General features: G+C 42.6%; 1 protein-coding gene across 1 annotated transcript; it reads left to right on the top strand.

Annotated features, from left to right (window-relative positions):
• Positions 1-2,286: 2,286 nt before the first annotated feature.
• On the top strand, positions 2,287-6,461 carry LOC123086707 (proline-rich receptor-like protein kinase PERK14). Its single transcript, XM_044508480.1, has 11 exons — positions 2,287-2,650; positions 2,821-2,918; positions 3,422-3,543; positions 3,644-3,780; positions 3,870-4,427; positions 4,508-4,756; positions 4,839-5,005; positions 5,096-5,175; positions 5,271-5,418; positions 5,557-5,706; positions 5,805-6,461. Exons 1-11 carry the CDS (start codon positions 2,437-2,439, stop codon positions 6,072-6,074), a joined length of 2,193 nt encoding a protein of 730 aa, XP_044364415.1. The 5' UTR covers positions 2,287-2,436; the 3' UTR covers positions 6,075-6,461.
• The last annotated feature ends 9,715 nt before the right edge of the window (positions 6,462-16,176 follow it).

The raw sequence follows: 16,176 nt of genomic DNA, 5'->3' as shown, positions 1-16,176 counted from the left end.
TATATATAAGTAGTACTGTGCTAGTATAGGTCTAATATGTATTTTTGTACTCATACAAACAAGGAAGTGAACTATGGCATTAAAGCACATGCATAAATATATAAAGTTGTAACAACAGTTTTAGGTGCTATACGTAAGTATACCAAGTATGTGCATTAAAGGTTTCAAAAAAGTATGTGTATTACTAATTAATTATCCAGTTGAGAGAAACTATTTTATAACATTTGTAATACATACAACAAATGGCTTATGCATTTAGCATATCTTTAAGAAATATGAAATCTATCTCTTGTACAACCAATTACGTGGTAAAACAGAAAATTATGCATACTTTAAAACAAGATTCATATGCATGCCGTGTGCTACACTGAACTAACATTAGTTTTAAAAAAGCAAACATAGCGTATGAAAATCTCTATATTTGAAAAGAGCAAACATTTCATTTATAATTATTTTCAAACTTGTTAGACTTACCATTTACTATAGCCAATTTACCCTCAACGAGTTGACCTCTAGAATTGAATTCTCCTCTTACCGCTCGGTAGGTAAGTGGAAGGATCATAAAATTTCTCCGAAGGTTATATGCTAAACGAAAAACAAGCAAGTTCAAATATGTTTGTAAATTTTGATTCTAGAATATGATCATGTGCAAGCCGCATAAAAGTCACATGGTGAATTTTATTTTAAAGTGAATTGCACAGTAGTAAATATTGTACAACAACTCACTCTGTAAGTTTTGCTCAACTCATAAATGTTATTTATTTTTACAAACAAAATTACATGGACCTGGTCCTCCCTTAATCTAGATGTATATTGCTTTTCATATTTTTCCTCCTATGCATGTATTTCTTTTACTAAGTTTCCTGACACATATTCAATTTTTTTAACACAGTACAATCGTAGATGCTAATATACACTAACCCCTATGAAAGCACACTCGCACATCCTATTCGTATGAGCGCCTTTGAAATACTGAGCCGGCACAACATCTTGATATTGACAAAGTCATCATAGGCGCCTCGAAGTCGACGGTAACATCTCCTCCCACCGAACGAACATTGCCAAAAGATTAAAATAATAAAAGAAAAATGCGAGCGCCAATGGCAAGTTTAGGACTTGAATCTTGGTGGGCTAGTTCCATCACAAGGAACCAAACCATCTGACACATGTACAATGTTATTTTTTATGCGGGGTAAAGGGAATTTTATTTCATGAGTGCAGTTACTGTCAGAGGCAAAAGTTTCTTCATACATGGGGTCCTTGATGCAACCACATAGCCATGATACACTCCGTTCGACTATAATTCGCCAAACAATCGACAACTCTATTTTATTCCCTACTATTTACGAGGAATAAACTCCATATCTACCATTAAAGCTTTGATCTCTGCAACAAGATGACTGTATGCCGAACGAATAAGTCCATCGCCAGTAATACATGATAAGGTCTCCGTGGAGTCAGATTGGACAATTACGACGAGCTAGAGTGTTGTAGGCTTGTAGCGCCAAAGCCATCCCATGCATGATTGCACGGATTTCAACCTTCAGGGCGTCATTGTAGTTAAACACAAATCGACAAGCTGCAAAAAATGACGGACCCATCATATCGCTGCACGATCATGCCTGCCGCCGCCGCCCAACTCTATCAAAAAGGAACCATCCACAGGCAAGGCAACCTGTACGATGCTAACAAAGCCTTCAAAAAAATTTGTTAACATATTCTTCATGGACATTGCCCAATTATACCCTGCAAAAAAATTACTACTAAAATTTCTATTTTATCCTTTATAACCAACTAAAATTTCAATTTCACGTGTATTCATAGTACTCACTCCGTCCTTGAAAGGGTGTACTTTCAACTTTGTTGGAGGGTCAAAATATCTTAAAATTTGATCGAGTTTGTAAGAAAATATATCAATGCTTGTGAAATCAAATAGGTAGTATGTGATGAAAATATATTTTATCATGAATCTAATGTAATTTGATGGTATAAATGTTGGTCTATTATTGTGTAATATGGTTAAACGTAAAAAAAGTTTGACTGTTGGAAGTACGCTCTTTTAAGGATGGAAGGAGTAGACACCATAAACTGCATGGATTTATAAGGATCAGTTATAGTAAATCACTATTTTCTCGACCTCAGTTCGGAAATATAGCAACCAATTAAACATGTCTCTAAGCGCCGTTAAGATTGTCCTCTACTTAACCGCGAAGGCCCAGCAAACAAAAAGAGTAAAAAAAAAAGCCGCATAAAACGCAGGGCCCCCCTCCCCCTGGGATCGTCGTCCTCCCCACACTCCCACGCGCCCCCCGATACAACACAACGCTCCTCTCTCTCTCTCCCCCATCTCTCGCTGTCCTCCGCGGCAAGTCAAGTGGAACGCGAATCGAAAAGCAGCGGCCGGAGGCGGAAGGGAGCGTGACGCCGCCGCCCGCCATGAGGCTCCTCGTCCCCGACGGCGCGCGCCAGCACTCCGAGGCCGCGACGCCGCGCCGGCACCGCCCGCCGCCCGAGGCGCCGCCGGAGGCCAGCGGCAGGACGGTGGCGGTCGGGATCAGGTGGGACGCCGCCAGCCGCGAGCTCCTCACCTGGGCGCTCGTCAAGGTCGCCAATGCCGGCGACCGCGTCGTCGCCCTCCACGTCGCCGCCGGTGCGTCCCCCCTCTCTCTCCCCGGCCCAGCGCCGCCGGTCGCCCGCGTCTCTAATTTCCTCGCCGTCAGTTTTTACCAAGTTCGAGTTCCGTGGTTGCGAAAAAAATTCCTTCGGTCTTGTCTCTTGTCATGAGATTAATCTCCTCCCTTTTCCTGCCTTTTCGTTCAGGAGGCGGAGGAGGGGCTGGGCTGGAGGAGAGGAGGAAGGCCGCGGATTCGCTCGCGACGGTGCTCGCCGTGTACGACGGCTTCTGCAACCTCAAGCAGGTCCGTCCCTCCCTCCCTGCTTCCCAAAACGCTCTCTATTTTTTTGTTACCGCTACTTTATCTATTATTATTCGCGGGAGTAACTTCCGGATTCCTATTCAATGGCTGCGGTTCATCAAAGCACTTGCCTTTTTCGTCACGGAGAGCTGCCAATTTGACCCGTCATTAATTTGCAGGCCATCCAATTTTATGTCTCAAACTTAAAACTTTCCACCTCTTCGGTACCATTTGATGCTGACAATAGCTTACCGGGTGGTCCAACTCTTGTGTTTTCATTCAGTTTTGGCGGCTTGAAATTTTTGGCACCTCTTAATTTTCACCTCCAACCATTAAATTTTTACTGCCACTGCTTGTCAAGTCAATCTGCAAGAGGTTGAGGGACCAGGACTTTGTAGCCCTTTGATCCTACCACCGGGAATTTGCCTCAAAATTAACTCTCTCTCTTTTAAAGTTTTTCCTCCTCAAAATTCTCATCGCTTTGTTGTTCCACTTACCTTCGGCAGATCAATTTGGAGCTCAAGGTCTGCGCAGGATCGTCTATCCGGAAAACTCTGGTTAAAGAGGCGGCTTCATGTGGTGCTGCGCATCTGATCCTCGGTGTCGCAAAGAATTCTCGGTCTTTTGGGTACTGAATTTCGCACATTCTCCATTCCTTGTTGCTAAATTGGTCCAAATTAGTTTGTTCCTCATATTAGTGTCCTTGTTTCTTTTCAACTTTCCATCAGATCCTCCTCCACTTCAGTTGCCAAGTACTGTGCAAAGAGAGTTCCCACGAGTTGCTCGGTTCTTGCTGTCAACAATGGCAAGATTATTTACCAAAGAGCTGCAGCACGCGAAGAACCATTCAATAGCACTAGCGCACGTAAGTCAGTCAACCATATCACTTGCATTTGTTCATTTCCCTGTCTGTGGTTGCCATGAGTATGCTTAAACTCTGTAACTGGAATGCAGCCGAGACTCCAAGGAGGAGTTACCGCAAGCTTTTGACTTCCCTGATAGGAGAGAGATCTCAGGATGAATGTATAAAGGATAACAGGTCCATTTCTCGGGCTGTCACCATGCCAATGAGGTCTCACACATCGCCAAAGGAAGTTTCGCTAGCATTGGTTCCAGTTAAGGTTAGCCGACGTGAATCGCCAGAAGTAGCAACTGGCTGGCCATTCCTAAGGAAGAAGTTATTGCCAAACCGACAGGATGCGTTGTCTGACAAGCCCAAGATGTCTGTGGTGCAGTGGGCAATGCGGCTTCCGAGCAGGTATTCAGCTGTTTCGCCGGTCCATGTTGAACACAGAGCCACGAGACCAGACTCAACCAACAATGTCAGTCGTATCTTGCGTGATAGGGTAGTTATCCCCTCCAGAAGCAATTCAGGAGGCACTTCTGTTGTGATTGAGGAATTGGATAAAGAAATTCCAGAGGAGCTGATCTCACTCAAAGAGAAATTCTTATCCCTTTATTCTTCGTACAGTTACAATGAGCTTGCAGATATCACTTCCAATTTTTCATCTGGTATGTGTTTCATATTGATTTCTATTATTCCCACTTCCCTAGACATGTCATGTTTAGCCATTAGGTGCTTGTTTGCGCAGAGTGTATAGTTGGACAAGGTGGCACGAGCCAAGTCTACAAAGGTTGTTTGACAAATGGCAAGGAGTTGGCAGTGAAGATCCTGAAGTATTCCGATGAGGTACTGAAGGAGTTCACATCAGAGATCGAGATTGTCAGCTCCGTCGTTCACAAGAACATCATATCCATCACTGGCTTCTCCTTCAAGAACAATGATCTTCTATTGGTATATGAATACTTGCAAAGAGGCAGCCTAGAAGAAATACTGCATGGTATGTTCCATAGCTTGTGTCACCTGTTTTCTCCTTGTGCTGTTTCCATGAAAAAACTCATCTTATTGTTAACGTGATGTAGGTGAGAAAGAATGTAAAAGCATGTTTGGTTGGACCGAGAGGTTCAATGTGGCGGTAGGTGTTGCACATGCACTGGATTATCTCCATGGTAACGGCAACAGTCGCCCAGTGATCCATAGGGATGTCAAGTCGTCAAATATCCTCGTCTCAGAGGATTTTGAGCCAAAGGTAAACCTATCACCCTGTTCCACAACATGCTTCAGTTCTTGTGCGGCATCAAATTAGCTGAATCAAGATATCTACGTTTGTGTGATGCAGTTATCAGACTTTGGCCTTGCGCTTTGGGCCGCTGATGCAACACCCCAGATCACATGCAATGATGTAGCAGGAACTTTTGGGTTAGCTAGCTGATCATGTGCACACTAGCTTTCCCTTTTTTATGCTCTGCTGCAACATTTGCTTTACTGATGTATGTATACATACCTTCCCCCAGGTACTTGGCTCCTGAATACTTCATGCATGGCAAGGTGAACGACAAAATCGATGTTTTTGCTTTTGGTGTTGTTCTTCTTGAACTCGTCTCAGGCAGGAAACCGCTGTGCACTGGTTGTCCGAAAGGCCAGGAGAGCCTAGTTATGTGGGTAAGTGCATCATCCCTATGCAACACCCCAGATCACATGCTGCTTGTTTGTTTGAAAATAAAAATTTGCTTGATCTATTGTAAACAATGGTTCCTTCCTGTAGTTTTAACAGAGAATTTGGTTGTTTGTGTTGTATAGGCGAATTCTATCATCCAAGGAGGAAAGCTCACGCAACTGGCAGATCCTAGCTTGCCTACCGAAGGCCATAACGATGAAATTGAGAGGATGACACTTGCTGCTTCGCTCTGCATCAGACCGACGCCTCAACACCGTCCTCATATCACAGTGGTGAGATTTCGTCTGTGATGCATATAGATTGCGCCATTTATCATGTTGTGCATTTCCTTTGTACTCCCATCTTACAAGCTTCCATCTGTAAACATCAGGTTTTGAAGCTACTTGATGGCGACAATGACATTCTCAAGTGGGCTAGATCTCATGTCGGTTTATCATACGATAGCGATGGTGACGAAGACGACGTCGTCACGCTCGCGCCACCGCCGGAGAACAGCACCAACATCCAGTCGTACATCAATCTCGCCTTTGACGTGGACGACGACTCCGCCTCGGTGAGCAGCAACGACTTCATCACGGCAAACACGTCCCTGGAAGAGTACCTACAGGGAAGATGGAGTCGATCGTCGAGCTTCGACTGACCGGCAGCAGATCCATGGCAGAGTTGGTGCCCAAGTTTTGTTCATAGAGATCCTTCCCCTCTCCCACTTCCTAAGTTAACCTGTTGCTCCTTGGGTGAGAGGCGGCACATGCGATGCAACGCCCTCCTCAGGGTCTATGTTCTGATCATTATTTCTTGTTTATTTTTCTTCCCCCTAGAGTTGTTATGAGTGTAATGTTCTCACCCGAAGGATGAGACGAGGAATAAAGTAGAGCAGGGAGAATGTAACCGTGGGTTGTTTGCCCACACCACACCCAAATCATTAGTGATTGTTCCGCCCTCTGCTCACTTGTTAAGAGTAAGATCATCATGAGACTGAGACTGCCAAACGTGTTTGGTATGAGAGAATATTTACTGCTGAATTTCACTGTGGATGTTGAATTGCTTCTGCTAGTGCCTTGTGTTAATTACCCATCACATCGCTCCAGATCATGAATAAGGTCAGGATCAATGTATCCACACCCAGATCCTGCTAGCATATTATTAATCCAGGCTTGTGCTCCACGATGATGCTTCTGCTTGTGCATCCATTATACAATGAAGTGCCAGTGATTCTGATAACTAACTAATGGGTGTCTGCTTCGGCATGGCATCTCATGGTCCCGACTCCTGAGCAGGTCGGTCCAACCAACGAACAGAGCTCATCATCATTAAAAGGAAAGAAAAGAGAAGATGGTGCAGGAGGAGTAAAGCTGCCCTACTAGTAGTAGGATACTAAATCATTTGGTGATCGCAGGCACAGTTGGGACATGTTGCATCACATGGGCCTGGGGCTGGGGCTGGGGGAATCACATTCACTTCACACTCACATGAACCAACCAACCAACCAACCCCCCTGGATGTTAGTACTGCATGAGAGGAGAGAACCGACAATGGCAGGATTCTTGGGAGCGTTACCTGTGCACGCCAACATCGACGAGAAGCTTGGCGACACACAGCGAATAATGGGGACACGCACTTATTATGGCACGCATGGATGAGCAAAACAAACCGCAAGCAATCAGAGTAACTTAAGGCCCTCCTGAACATGCTAATAGTTCAGTGTAACTTAAGGCCCTCCTGGATTGCAGGAATTTTGTACGATTTCAATCCTTTGGAATTTTTCCTAAGGATTGCCTTTGGATCGAGGAATGATGGCACCCAAATCCGTATGGAATGGATCGTTATGCTTCAATTTCATAGGAATTTGAACATCCACTCCAACCTCATTTTTAGACTTACTCGTGGAGGATCGAGGCGCTTTTCTTATGTTTTTTTCCCCTACATTTCATCCAAATGACTATTCTTGCGATTTTCCTATGTTTTTGTAATCCTCTGTTTCGCTTTGTGAGCCCCATCAGATTCCTGAGTTTTTCACATTCCTGTGTTTCACAATTCTGCCATTCAACTCATGCGAAACTACGAACTTTGGACGATGGAGATTGAACGGTGCTATCCAAGCTTGCTCTGCGCATGGACGGCTTGATTGCTGCATCATTAGAAAATCGTTCAGAGTTTGCCGTGTGTGTAGCAGCATTCTAACTCATATCAGAGGCTAGAGGAGCGATGCAAAACATCGAGCCGAAACTTCCAAAATGGAGACGAAACTCTTGGCCCGGTCATTGGCTGCTTCACCCCCGGGGCAACGGGTGGGTATTTTAGCCGAGAACCGAATTCCAAACTGAAAAAAACCCGGGACTGAAGCCTAGACAACCGAAATTAGCTCAGTCAGTTCGGTTTTAACCCTGTGTTAATACGAGATTTTTTACCCTATTGAAGTTGACAGGATTCTTCTTACCCCTTAGCGATCATATGGATGAAGATTTTGTGGCATGGCACTATATAAAGTCATACACGTTCTTGGTTAGGTCAGCATATTATGTTGAATGGGATCATTCTCACCGGCATAGACTTACCTGTACTGATGGTCAAGGTACATCGTCACGGAACCCAGTTTGGGAAATTCCATGGAAGTTGCAGGTACTGAGTAAAGTGGATTTTTTTGTGTGGAATGCTCTCTATGGGCACATCCGTACTTCACAATGTCCATTATGTTCTATGGGTCTGGAGGACGTCTTACACTTGATGTTTACTTGTGCACGAGTGAAGCAATTGTGGGCTCCCCTGGGTCTTCTAAAAATTATTGAAGAAGCGTCATGTATAGATAGATCCAGATCCGTTGTGTTTGAAGAGCTGCTGCGTCGAACTAGTAACAAATCACCAATTCTTGGTCATGTTGGTCTTAAAGAGCTGATTGCAGTTAGGGCATGGTATGTATGGTGGCAGCGACAGGAGTTTGTTAAGGGGGATCTGTAGCCCCGCTGCCTCACACATCTTTTACTTTAAGCTCTAGCAAGCAAGCAATTTTGCAAGCGCACATTCATGGACCAAGCAAGAAGAACTCACTTGGATAAAAACCACCAAATGATGTATACAAGCTGAATGTAGATGCCACTCTTAAGAATAAAGGCAGAGGAGGTGTAAGAGCGGTTATTCGAAATGATAAAGGCGAGGCCATAGCTGGTGCATGTTGGCCTCTTCACCACCTGTTAGATGTAGCAATAGCAGAAGCTAAAGCACTACAACATGGCTTAAACACCATTGAAGACTTGGGGTATATTCCAGTCAATGTAGAATCGGATTCCTTGGAACTTGTTCAAGCTTTCAATGGCACAACTCAGATTTGGTGTCCTTACGCGGCTATACTTGTAGATTGGTTTCAAATAGCTCAGAGGATTGGTGATATTTTCTTGCAACACTACAACTGAGAAGCAAATCACGTGGCACACAATTTAGCTAGGCATACTAGTATTTCAAACTCTACTGTCTTTTGGATGATACCCCACCTACTTTTATTGTTTCTGATGTAATAAACGATGTATCTCCTTTTAAAGCGAAATAAAGTGCATCATGAAGGATTTTCCTTAAAAAAAACTTTGTTAACCGAAATGACTGAAGAAACCGAAAAAACTAGTAACAAACCAACTCCACGCATTAGGCCCGTAGCCTACTAGTGACTAGTCAGCTTACATGTGTCAATTTGGGCCTTCAGAAAATCACAAGCGTTAGCTCTCCAGGCTGCACAGCCGCCAAATCCTACTTCGTCTTCTTCTTTCTTCGTTTTTTCCCCTATTCCCTTTTAATTTCTTTTTTCAAATTCATGAAAAAAAATTGCGAAAGAAATTCGTGAACTTTTTTTCTTGAAAGTAGATACTTTTTTTTCAAAATCGAGGAACTTTTTTCAAAGTAGCGATTTTTTAAAAAAATCGCTGAACTTGTTTTAAAATTAACAAACTGTTTTCCATAACTGATTTTTTAATTCATGGGTTTTTTCAAATCGGTGAACTTTTTTAAAAGTTTGAGGAACTTCTTTGAAAATCCGCGAACTTTTTAGAGTCCGTGAGCATTTTATTTTTGAATTCTATTTTTTGATTTTTTTTAAAAAGTCAATGGCCAATGGTTGACCGGTCTACCACTACCAGTCAACCACGAAACGATGGAGCTTATTTTCTTTTTCATCAGTAAAGGAAACAATCGAGCAGGGAAAGGCAGGGAAGCGGGGAACTCCTAGTCGGCGCCTTAAGCGCCGGCTAGGAGAAACGGCGCCCACACGCCCTGCAGGTTGGGCCGGCCCACGAAATGCGTCGAACAGTAAATTAGCACAGAAAATCCCTCCAAAAAAGTAATCTCACCGTCCCATAATGTAAGACACTTTTTGACACTAGTGTAGTGTCAAAAAACGTCTTACATTATGGGACGGAGGGAGTAGCTACTAACGGGATTCAAACTCACGCAGTTCGCTCCACAACAAAACTCGCCAACCACTGGAGCCACTGGCCTTGAGCAATTATAAACAGCGTGAAACAATAAATAACATGGTCGCAATGATATTTGTTGCACATAACCATGTACTGTATTGTGTCAGTTTTTTGGGAAAAAATCGAGATTAGAATAAGTTACTGAATTTTGGAAAAAGTTCATCATTTTTTAAGAAAAGTTCACAAACTTGAAAAGTTCATTGATTTTCAAAAAGTGTTCATCAAATTTGAAAAATATATTCATAGATTTAAAAATAAATCATAGAAATGGGAAAAAAGTTCATGAATTTTCAAAAAAATACAAATTTGAAAAAAGTTCATCCAATTTGGAAAAAGTTCATCGAATTTGAAAAAAAATCATTAAAATTTTAAAAAGTCATCGAATTTGGAAAAAGTTCATTGAATTTGAAAAAAATTCAGCCAATTTTAAAAAATGTTCATCGATTTGAAGAAAAAGTTCACGAATTGTAAAAAAATCATCAAGCCAGGAAGAAGAAAATGAAAAAAGAAAAAACAGAAACAAAAACAAAAAACAAAAAAAAGAATAAAGAAGGTAAAATGAAAGAAGAAATAAGAAAAGACGTATAAGGATGTTAGTCAATAGGTCGGGCATGGTGGCGCGGTGTTTACTCTCTGCTACCTCGTAGTGGAGGTCGGGAGTTCGATTCCTCGCTGTGTCGCTTCTTTTTTTGCATCTACAAAATGGGAAGGAAGAAAGTGCAGAATACACATTAACGGGCGTCTGCAGCGCTAAATAGGATTCTCCTTAAATTGGCGCCGCCACGCACAGGGAGGCAACCTGACTGGCCGGCCCATCGAGCTGTTCTGTGGGAAGAAAAAGGAAGCAAAAAAAAGGCGCAATGCAAGGAGTCAAACTAGCGACCAGCAAATTGCGACTGAGCGCTTCTGGCCACTCCAGCTGACTAGCGTCCCATGCAATAGAACAACGCACATTAATAATAGCATGACTGTACAACCAGACTGATGCACTATATCCAACCGGAATTAGTTACTATAGTCATCATCTAACAAAAAGGTGTACATTTCTACTGAAAGTGTATATTTCGAAAAATGCGTGAATTTCTGAACAAATTTTCCTAAACAGGAATATTTTTTTGCATATGCGAGAAAAATTGAAATTGCAGAAAGTTTTGTTTTAAAACTTGAACCTCTTTTGAAGTTGTGAACAAATTATGAAATTCCGATCAAAATTTTCAAACCATGAATTTATTTTGAATTTGTGAACAAATATTTTAAAAATAGAATATTTCATGACATTCCAAATAAAAATTTGAAACCGCGAACATTTTTTGAATTTATGAACAAAAATTTAAAAATGCAACATTCCATGGGACATCTAACAAAAAGTTTGCAAAAGTGAACATTTTCTGAAATTCTTGAACACTTTTTGAAACGTGAACATTTTTTGAATTTAAGACTAAATTTGCAACTGTGAACATTTTTTGCCATTCCAGAATTTTTTTGAAACAAGAACATTTTTAAATCAATGTTTTTTTTAAAATACAGGAACATTTTTTGAAATTCCTGTATTTTTTCCGAAATTCAAACATTTTTTAATTTGTGAACATATTTTTAAATAAAATAAAAAGGAAAGAAAATAAACAGAAAAGGGAAAAAGAGAAAAGAAAGAAACAGAAAACCAAAAAATAGAAAAAAAAACAAATAGAAAAACCAAAAAAACTCGGTTCAGAAAACCCTCTAGAAGGTTTCGAAAACCAATAAAAACCGGGGGATTCAAACCCGGGACCAGCAGAACATGCGGGCGTGCTGCTACCACTGCAGCAAGCTCACTTTAACGAAAAAATTGCAGGCCGAAACTTAAAGAACGAGCGACTGTGACAAAACTTAAACACTCATTCAAAAAAATCCCCCAAAAATTATGTGAACTAGAGGATCGAACACACGACATGCAGAGAGTCAACCACGTCCAAAATATGAAAAATGCAATTGAAAAATGCAATCATTTTCCTAAATTATTATTTTCTTTTCAAAACATGAACATCTTATGAAATTCCCTAACATTCTTTTAATGTGCGAACAAAATCTTGAACTCATGAATATCTTTGAATTTGCGAAGGAATTTTGACAAGAGGAACATTATTTGAAAAACAAGAATCATTTTCAAAATTATGAACAATTTTTTCGACAGGGCATTTTATGAAATTCCCCAGACCTTTTCTGAAGTTGCGAACATTTTCTGAAAATTGCAAACATTTTTTGGAAATGCAGACATTCACAAAATTCCCCAATATTTTTGAATTTGTGAACAAATTTTGAAAACAAAATCATTTGAATTTGTGTTTTTTATAAACTAGAACATTTGTCGAATATTGCATACATTTTTTGAAATTATGAACATTTTTTCCAAGACACAAACCTTTACGAACTTCCCTGAACATTTTTTGAATTTTTGAACAAGTTTTGAAAACAAGAACATGTTTTCTGAATTTGTGAAAAAATTATGAAAACAGGAACTTTTTCTGAATTTTGTGAACAATATTGAAAATGGGAACATTTTTTAAAATTCCTGAGCAATTTCTAAGTTGCGAATAAAATTTTAAAACACGAACATTTTTTGAATTTGTCAAGAAATTCTAAAATATTAATATTTTCAACATTTTGAACAAATTTTGAAAACGGGAACATATTTTTGAAACCAAACATTTCGTAGTTTGTGAACAAAATTTAAAAAGGTGAACGCTTTTTGAAATTTAGAACATTTTTCAAAATTAAGTGAACAATTTTTGAAATTGAAAATTTATGAAATTTCTGAACGAAAATTTGAAAACAGGAAAAATTTCTAAAAGATTGAACATAAATTTGGAAATTATATTTTTTTAAAGATTGAATAATTTTTAAATTTCTGTAAAAATTTGACAACCAGAACGATATTTAAGTTTGTGAACATATTTTCAAACATGCGAACATATTTTGAATTCTAAAATTTTATAAATTTACAAACAAAAATTGAAAACAAGCATAGTTTTTGAAACTTTAAATAATTTTTTGAAAAATGCAATCTTTATTGAAATTTTTGTACAGTTTTGTGAAACAAACAGAAAAAGGAAAATGGAATCACGAAAAAGAAATAAAACGAAAAAACGAAAAATAAAACACAATAGAAAACCAAAAAACCGCAAAGGAACGAACACAGAAAAAAACCTGGTTTAGGGAACCTTCTAGAAGAAGGTTCCTAAAACCGGTTGACCACACCTGTGTAAATCTTGAAGTTGGCCGGCCCATGTTTGTCGCTTGCATCACTGCCCTGTGCGGTAGCCTAACAGTTTACAGCAGCGAGCGGCGAATGGGGATTTCCGGATTTTTCATGGAAGTGTGCATCGTGCGCGAGCTCAGGGGCTCCTTCTTGGGCTTGCCCACGTGTGCCAGTGAGGAGCTCTCTGCACAGCCCTGCCTGCACAAGTGTCTCAAGACCTGCACACAATGCATCTCTTAGGGTGCGTTTGATTATCTGCATAATTTTTGCCCATTTGCGTACTTTGTTTCAGTTAAGCCTGGTTGATCATATACAAGCAAAAAATCAACTGTATGTTGATTGATTACCTGCATGTCCTCTTCCTGCATTATAGCAAGGCCTCTTTGCATCATGTTTGGTTGCTCGCATTGATTGTACTCATACGAGTGCACATTATTTGGTTGCATACGTTGGATATGTTTAAAAGTTGACAGCTACATATAACACACAGTTACATAGTGCCATAGCGATTGCGGTGGACAATGGTGGCGACGAAGCGGTTCAGCAACGTGAGGTTCGCGCTCGGCTGTGGCTGCAAAGACACCAAGGCCGCCGGCTATGGCCTCTGATTCGCCAGAGTTGCAGATGTGCAAAGTACACATCAAGCTAAAGATGAATCAATACAAGAGTGTGCTCTGAATTAGAAATAGTACCACCAGATTTAGGTGAACAAACGATGAATTGATCTAACTCGCTCCGGGGAGCACCGGAGCCCACGACGCGCGCCATGGGGTCCGTGTCCTTGAAATTGCTGGCGGCCCGCCGCCGGCACGGCCGGGCCCTCTCCTGCCTCTACCCACCGATGCTGCTCTCCCTCCTCTCCACCAACCTTCTCGTCTTCTTCCCGCCCCCTCCCCGACACGACCCAGCCACCGGCATCTCCTCCGCCTCCTCCAACCTCTCCGCGCACGTCACCGCCATCACGCGCGAGATCGGCGGCGCCTCCTCCTCCGGTTCCCGCCTCCCGGGCGGCCTGCCCCGGGAGCTGCTGCTCTTCCCCACCCAGCACGCGCTCCCGCTCGGCCGCGACGCGCGGACGGGGCTCCCCCACATGCTGGCCTCCGCTGCCCCGCCGCTGGTGCCTCTGCTGCGGGCTCCGCGCCCTACTACCGGCCTCCGGCATGGGCCTCGATCACCGCCGCTGGGCGGGCCCTCCACGCGGCGGCCATAAGTTCCTCGTCGACGATGTGCTGCGCCTAAGCGCATGCAAGATCCGGATCGGCTTCGATATCGCCGGCGGCGCCGCCAACTTCGCCGCCCGAACGAGGGACCGGGTGTTGCGCGATGGTGGGCTGCTCTGGATCGACAACTATCTGTGCCGGAGCGACAAGAGGAAGAAAGGAGATTAGGGAGAGTTTAACGGAGGTAGGAGAAGATAGCACATACATGGTGTATACTAGTTGTATACTCTGGTGCAACGGGACACATCACGTGTGTCTGATGTAGTTCGCCTCACCCTGCCTCGCTGGAAACGGCCGATTCGGTGGTTTCTAGCGGGCCTGGCTGAGAGATGTTTTAGTTTCGTGCTATGCGGGTTAAAGAGTAAAAGCAGGTTACCAAATAGCTTAATTTTACCCCGCGCAGGCCTGGCCGGGTTTAATGCGAGCAACCAAACGCGCCCTTATCCATTGACCGGGCAGGTTGAGGCGCCGCCCACAAGATCTAGCAGGCATATGCCTGCCGCACCTCACCTGCTTGATCCCGACAGTTGGCATCGGCATCGCAGCATCTCCTCCCCTCCTCGTCCATAGTGATTGCCCCCAACTAGAACTTGGATCCTGCAAATGATACGTCTTCAATGTATCCGTAATTTTTTACTGTTTCATGCTATTATATTATCTGTTTTGGGTGTTGTATATGCATTAATATGCTATTCTATACCTAATACCTAATATTATTAAAAACGAAGGCTTTCAAGGTTCTCCATACGTCATTGCCTTATATCCGTTGATTTTTTGTTAACCATAAAATTTAATGGTTGAGATTTAAAAGTAGACCTACATAACGTCATGTGAAATATAAAGCATATACACAACCTATCATTGACACGTCTATGGAGAGTTCCTGTCTTGGGATTCTAAGAATTCAGTCCGACACTAAACAGTAGAAACAATGGAAAAATAGGATACGCCGCGTATACTACATGGAATAGTGCGTGTTTGGCGGGCCCAACGGGTGAAGTGGGTGTCCTGCAGCGCGTGGGCGGCATCCTTATCCATGGACCAGATCATTGTGTGTGTTACTGAGTAACAGATCAGATCGGTCGTACATGCCATTCTCGAAAACCTGGGTCGTGCAAGCATCGATCTCTAGGTACGTGCGCCTGCATAATCGTTTCCATATACTGTATATGGGTTTTATGTGGAGTCAGTTTCTTATGATCGCAGTTCTAGGACACTTCCAGCGCGGAGGCGTCGGTCGATGCATGGAGCACCACTGGCCTGCCGGAGGAAGCAGACCAGGCCGTAGACGAGGTGATCGGGAAAGGCACTTCTGCTTCGTGCCGGACTTCAAGCGCTATGTCTAAAATCTGAATGTTGTTCGGACATGATATGCAAGCAGGAGGTGGGGGACAAGGTAGGGCATCCAACTGCCGCGGCACTGGTCGACGATGATGGAGGTGTCTCCGATGTGGAGGATGGTTCGTACGTCGTGTATGTTGCATATGCCATGGAAGATGTTGACTCGACTCGGAAGGGGAGGTGAGCGACAGGGGAAGGGTGAAGGGGAAGGCGATCGAGTGGAGAGGTGAGAGAAGGGGAAGGGTGAATTGAGTGAAGAGACAGAAAGGCGAAGAGATTAGAGTAATTATTCTTTGGACGGTGCCAGGAAAAGAGATTTTCACTTTTATTTCTAGGGATAGAAGGTTGCGCTTTGGTGTGCTAATTGAAGAAAAACGATGACGTGGCAAACTGATGAAGTGGATAGGTTGTATGTAAAGATAAATATGGTAGTGAGGATGGATCTCTTATGTGGATTGGGCAATTGACAACTGGAACAAACCGAGATGA

Source organism: Triticum aestivum, chromosome 4A (genome assembly GCF_018294505.1).
Source record: "Triticum aestivum cultivar Chinese Spring chromosome 4A, IWGSC CS RefSeq v2.1, whole genome shotgun sequence".
NCBI lineage: Eukaryota > Viridiplantae > Streptophyta > Magnoliopsida > Poales > Poaceae > Triticum > Triticum aestivum.
Note: the sequence above shows the minus strand (reverse complement) of the source record. Positions and strands in the feature narration are given on the sequence as shown.

Coding starts and splice junctions, on each gene's coding strand:
- LOC123086707 (XM_044508480.1), top strand. CDS start 2,437: ATGAGGCTCCTCGTCCCCGACGGCGCGCGCCAGCACTCCGAGGCCGCG. Junction 4,757..4,838: donor CCTAGAAGAAATACTGCATG/GTATGTTCCATA, acceptor AACGTGATGTAG/GTGAGAAAGAATGTAAAAGC. Junction 5,176..5,270: donor GATGTAGCAGGAACTTTTGG/GTTAGCTAGCTG, acceptor ACCTTCCCCCAG/GTACTTGGCTCCTGAATACT.